Source organism: Rattus norvegicus, chromosome X, assembly GCF_021556685.1.
Source record: "Rattus norvegicus strain SHRSP/BbbUtx chromosome X, alternate assembly SHRSP_T2T, whole genome shotgun sequence".
In the NCBI taxonomy this organism is placed as follows: Eukaryota; Metazoa; Chordata; class Mammalia; order Rodentia; family Muridae; genus Rattus; species Rattus norvegicus.
In genome coordinates, this window is record NC_141554.1 from 11928538 (window position 1) to 11934537 (window position 6000).

General features: G+C 37.8%; 1 protein-coding gene across 2 annotated transcripts in view; it reads left to right on the forward strand.

Annotated features, from left to right (window-relative positions):
* Efhc2 (EF-hand domain containing 2) overlaps positions 1–4039 on the forward strand; it is a 200448-nt gene extending 196409 nt beyond the window's left edge. Inside the window, exon 15 of one of the 2 annotated variants that reach the window (XM_087599492.1) lies at positions 3713–4034. In XM_087599492.1, coding sequence (XP_087455618.1) covers positions 3713–3820 — 108 coding nt within the window. In that variant the 3' untranslated portion in view covers positions 3821–4034. Of the gene's footprint in view, positions 1–3712 lie in introns of both variants that reach the window. The other variant, NM_001106952.1, reaches the window with a different exon arrangement.
* The last annotated feature ends 1961 nt before the right edge of the window (positions 4040–6000 follow it).

A 6000-nucleotide genomic window follows, 5' to 3' on the forward strand; every position in this document is an offset into this window, starting at 1 on the left:
TTCCGTTTTTTGTGGACAGGTATTGTAGTAACACCTACCTGTTAGGGATTTTCTGTGACAAATAATGTAATTCATGTCAAACACCTAACAGTTGTTATCATATAGTAAATGTCTAATATATTTCTTGTTACTGCTAAACTAGGTATATATAAGACACAACCCTGCAAATATGTCTGACTAGTTCACAATCATAACACATCTATTAGATTCAGATTTTGTGTCCCAGTTCATGATTCAAGTACTTGGTGTTCTTCTGATTCTATATTAGTTATTGGTTACTATGGCTTGACATATCACCCACATTCCAATGACACTGGAATTTTTTGTACAGTTCTGAACTCTAGCTGTATGCTACATGGGACTGTATTTCCAGGATTTATCAGAACCTCTCTTTTTTGGTGTCCATTTTTATCAGGCCTTTGAACATTTTACACAATATATTTTAATCATATTCATCCCTTCCCCCAATGTCCCACATCCCTATCCACCCAACTCTATGTCTTCCTTTTCTTTTAAAAACACTCAATTTGTATTGCCCATATACTATTTGATGTGTTTGGCCTTCTACTGGAACAAGCCACCTACCAAGAACCATATCCTTAAAGAAAACTGACTGCCTTGCTATCAGTAGCTGTTAGTAGCTAATAGCCCTTACCTAGGAAGGAGTAAGACTTTGAGCCCACCTCTCCTCTACATGCTAGGATTTTGTCTGCCTTGAGCTTCCACAGGTTTGGTGTGTGTCACAACCACTATGCCTTGACACCTACCTGATATATCTGAAAAATACCATTATCCTTGTAGTCATGCACTGCTTCTGATTTTTGTCTTTCCACCCCTCTTCTTCAATGATCTCTGTACCATAAAGAGGAGAGGATATGATATAGATGTCCCATTTAGGGTGGAGCACAGACTCTATCTTGATGTTCCATGAGTATAAGAAATAAAGTTCAAGTTAATACTTAAATTTCTCCCTTTGATCCTCCTTTCTTCTACTTAAAAATAACTAAAAAATGCCTATCCTACTTTTCTATATTTCCTATACCCTATACCAATCTGACTCCATCTTCTTCAGCTTACCTGTTTACATTTATAGTTACCTTCTGAACTGTAGAGGGTTACGAGGTCAACATTTCTTTCTGTGGGGGCAAATAGTTTAACCCTGATGTTTCCCCTTTTCTTTTCCTACCACTTCAAGTCTTGGACTTTGAAGTGTTCTCCTGAGAATCTTTCTGAGATAGCTCCTGATTTGGAGCCCCACTTCATCCCTCCTGCTTCATCCCTCCTGACTCTGGCAAAGTCTGATAATCACTACAGAATTGATTTGTATATATTCTCCCAACATCCAGCAAGTTATCTGGTCAATTTCCAATCACATTACTGCTGTTATTCTGGCAGCTTCCTCTAGTTGTATTATAGCCTCAAGTATGAACTAGTACAGAAGGCTTAAACTTTGATCACAGGTTCTCCTTCCAACTCCTTGTTGCCTCTTTGCATTATGTACCCTAGACCAAACTAGGCTAGTCACTATTTCTTGCAAGGAGTTCTTGGAGTCTCTGGGCCATTGCTTATGCATTTCACTATAGATAGAACAGCCTTGGTGCCTCAACCCTGTGCTGTCCTGATGCCATAATCCCTAGAAGTAGCAGCACTGAGTCAGTATACCTCTAGAACACCGTCACAAAAAATCATCTAGCCTTTCCCTGGGTTTCTGTGACACTTTGTGACTCTGGATATTAATGGAATGCTAATGAAGGGTTAGAACCTCTTATATAGCCATGGGTGTAAGTTAGTGCTTTTCTAGCATGTTCAAGGTCCAAAGGTGAAACCCAGCACTGAAAAAGGGAAAAGGAAAATGAAGAAGAAATAGAGCATTGCATATAAAAACAACCTTGACAATAGCACATGTTGTAGACTTTCTCCCTGGTTGGTCCTAACGTTGATCTTCCATTCATTAGAGCCTATGCAAAGAGTTTGTGTGTATATGCTTGAGTACACATACAGGCACACTAAACATCATTTAATGATGAGTGATGTTCTGAGAATATGTTATTAAATGATTTCATTGTTGTAAATACATAGAATAGACTTTACGTGAACTGAGTGTTGCAATGCTAGCACATACTGGACTGTATGGTATATTTATATTTGAGTACATATGGTGTATATGCCTGTTGTTCTAGAGCTGCAATTAATAAAACAACACAAGACCAAACACGAGAACATTATGCAGTCAAGACATTTAAGCACAAGATTATGAGGCTGATGTTATCCTGACAACTTTAGTTCAATATTCAGAAACCATGGGATGGAAGGAGGGAACTGATTTTCACAAGTTGTCCTCTGACCTATACAAGCATTTCATGCCATAGATTTGTGTGTGCAAGTGTGTGTGTGCACACAGCAACATAATAGCCAGAGTAACATTGGGCTACTGTAAGGATTTATCAGCTCTATCATGATTCTTCAGGTTTTGTTATTTGTTTGTTTCGATTTCTTGGAGTGTTTTGAGGAGGGTGTGGGATTAGAAAGCTGTTTTGTTTGTGTTTAGATATCACTATATATAGCTTGGGTCAGCCTAAGACTTACTCTGGAATACTAGCTGACCTCAAACTCATAGCCTACCTGCCTAAGCCTCCCAGGCCCTGAGATTAGAAGTGTAGATTACCCATCCTGGCTACCATCATAATATTATGGGACCACTGTCATTTATATAGTACATTATTGATACAAAACATTATTTTGTAGTACTGTACTGTATATATGATATAATCTAAGCATAGCATGAGAAATCTACTACTTTTATTAGTTTATTGATGAAGCAGTAGCCAAGCAGCTGGTAGAAATACCTACTATTGAATATAAAAATTTGAGTTCTCAAGACGGCATGAAACAACCACTGCATTAATGCTGCCTTGCTCCCAGCATTTCAGTGTTTCACAAGACAAATAGTTTTTTTCTTGTCCGTTAATCTGTAAGTCAGCTAGCTGGGTCTGGCTGATAATTGTAAGGCGGGCCTTGTCTTCTCCATCTCTGCCATTCTAGAACCAGTACATCTACCTTCCATGCAAAAGTCATAGCCATTCGTGTGGTTATGTTTCTCTCAGAGGAACAGGAAAACTCTCCTTTTCCCTTTCCATCTTTACTTCCTCTTCCCCTTTTCTTTCTTTTTCATTGCTTGTTCCTCCTACTTAGTTAATTCATCATTTTCTTCCTCTTTCTTCTCCATGGAAGGGGCTGCAGTTACATGGTAAAGATTGGGGACATGTAATTCTAATATAGGGAAGAAGCAAACAAAAGCAAAACTATGATACTCTTCCCCAAAGTTCTTTTGATACCTAAGTAGAATGTAGAAAGCTCTACTCTTCTCTTTTAAATGACTACTTTGTGAGTGTGTGTGTGTGTGTGTGTGTGTGTGTGTGTGTGTGTGTGTGTGTGTGTGTGTGTTAGGAGCCCGTTAAGATCAGAAGATAGTGATGAGTCCCCAGCTAGAGTTATGGGCACTTGTGAGCTACCACGTGTGTACGTGTGTGTGCTGGGAACCAAATCCAGATCCTCTGCAGTAAGTGTTTTTTCCCACTGAGCCATCCATCTCTCCAGACCAGAAACAACTTCAACACATGTTTATTTAAAGAGTAAAGAATGTAGCACTAAAATTTCAAAACTCAACTTTGAAATGTGGCTATAACTGTGTTTATGTTTCTTTTCTTTCCAGAAATGTGAAGACGTTTGGGTGGGAATGCCATCACCTATTCCTGTGAGATACGTTAGGTACTTAGACTTTTTGATGGATGTCTATGGCTTAGAGGAGAACATGCCATGAAGGTTTTCATCAACTCTCTTTGATCTCCTGTTCTCATTATGCCATTTTATTTTAATAGATATAATTTCATTAAAAACAAACAAAAATAAGAAGCAAGGTTTCTATTAAATGGAAATCCATTAACCACAATTAATTTTCTTTGTCACTGTAGCTCCTCAGAACAGCTTGTTATATTGCTGATGTACCAGCACTATTAAAAATACCATTTAAAACACTGTTGACCATTTTATTGTATGTATTATTTATGAATGCCAAGGAATCTTATAATAATTTCCATCTAATATAATTTGATACATTGCAATGTGAAAAGAAAATGACTTTTGACAGCTATGCATGACAATATAAAATCAAATTATATCAGAGCAATAAGTTGTGATTCTGTTAAGCATTTTTGAAATCTTTTTGACACATGTTTATTACTTACATAATTAAGTTTTGTAGCAATGCACCTCATCAAAATAATTCTCAAACCTCTCTAGAGTGAGTATGTTTATTTTCTGACGTTAGTGAAGTTATGGGAAGAAAGAACCTTCTCTCTGCCAACACACATACACGTGTACACACACACACACACACTTTCAGGAGAGAAATTAAAACATATGCTATGTTTATATTTTTAGTGTCTTTTAATATCTAAACTCACTTTTTAGCTTAGGAATACATGCATGTGTATATAATTAGAGCATGACGAAAAATTTATACCTAGAATATGTAGGGATATTATTGTGGAAGGTTTCAGGGGTTTGTTTTGCTTCATTTTACATACTTACTACCAGCCTCTCGACCTCCAGTACAAAGGTTTAAGTAGTTTAAAATTACAGTGGGTCTCTCCTGCATTTCCCTGGTTTTAAGTTTTCCACCCCACAGCAGAACTCTTGTCATACAGTGTATATCTGATTACAACCTATCACAGTGGAGCTTCAGTGTCCAGAAGCCTTCCCTATGCCATGCCAGCCCCCAATGCTGGGTGCTAAATATCATAAATGTGTTTGTCTTCAAGGCAGTTGGAGTCTGTCAAGAAAGGACTGTTCTGATTAGGGGTCATCCTGAGGAAAAGAGGAGTCAAGGACATTTCAGGGGCCCCACCCTTTCATTCTACACTTGGAGCATTCCCTTGTCCCCAAACAAGTTTGCTTCTCCTTACATGGTCCAGTTTGCCTCACAACAATGGCTCTTTCATTTTCTTTTAGTCAAAACTGCCAGTAAATTGCTTCTCTCCATAAACCTAGGACAATTCCATGTGCACCATTAGAATTGGTCCCATAGAGCCATGTATTAAACTAGTATTAATAAGTTAGATACTAGAACAGTGGGCCCATAAAACTCTAATTTTGGTGGCTTGGTTTTTGTCCCAGTTTCTTAAAAGGCAACCAACAATGCCAAGCTATTTTGTCATTTTAAGGCTTTTCTACTCCCAGAGAACAAGCTTTTAGAAAGGATGATACTTGCCTAGAAGTTTTCAAGCTAATACATCTGTCATCTACCTATTCAACTCTTCACTTAGTTATCTTTCCCTCATATGACTGTATAGATTATTTATCCCCTGTGCAGACTTTGGAATTCACTCAAGAAGCAGGAAGAAAAGGAAATAAACCAATGATAGTGTGCCTTAGTTCATGGGGTGCCTACTATTCATCCTATGTCATGGATCTGTGTTCCTGCCCTGGTGGTTCCTGGTTCAAGCTAACAATTAACAATAAAATGGCCATTATAGGAATCATGCCGATAAACATGATACATTACAGCTATACAGACACTTTAAATAATTATTCGTTTTATAACTAAGCCATATACTAAAGGAGATTTATAATTCAGAGATAATATCCCCATTAGTAAAGTTTATGACCCAATAAACAGCTCCCACTAGTTAATAAATGCCAAAGCCATAAAAACAAAGACTATTAATGTAATAGAATTTCTGTGCCTCTCTTGCTGGTGGTCTGAAGATACTGAAGGGAAATGCTATCTTAGGAAAAACATTTATTCTCATTATGTAAATATCAATGAATAGTCTTACACTTGAGTTGGAAATTTCCCAGCTCCCCTTGGACCCAGGTGGTCCCAAAATGCTGATGCATTCTGCTTAGGTTTCAAGCAGTAGATAACCAGCTTCAATAAATAAACTCTGGGACTCAGATCTTTAGGGCAGATGGAGAGGGGGACCAGGCCTCTTTTCTCTT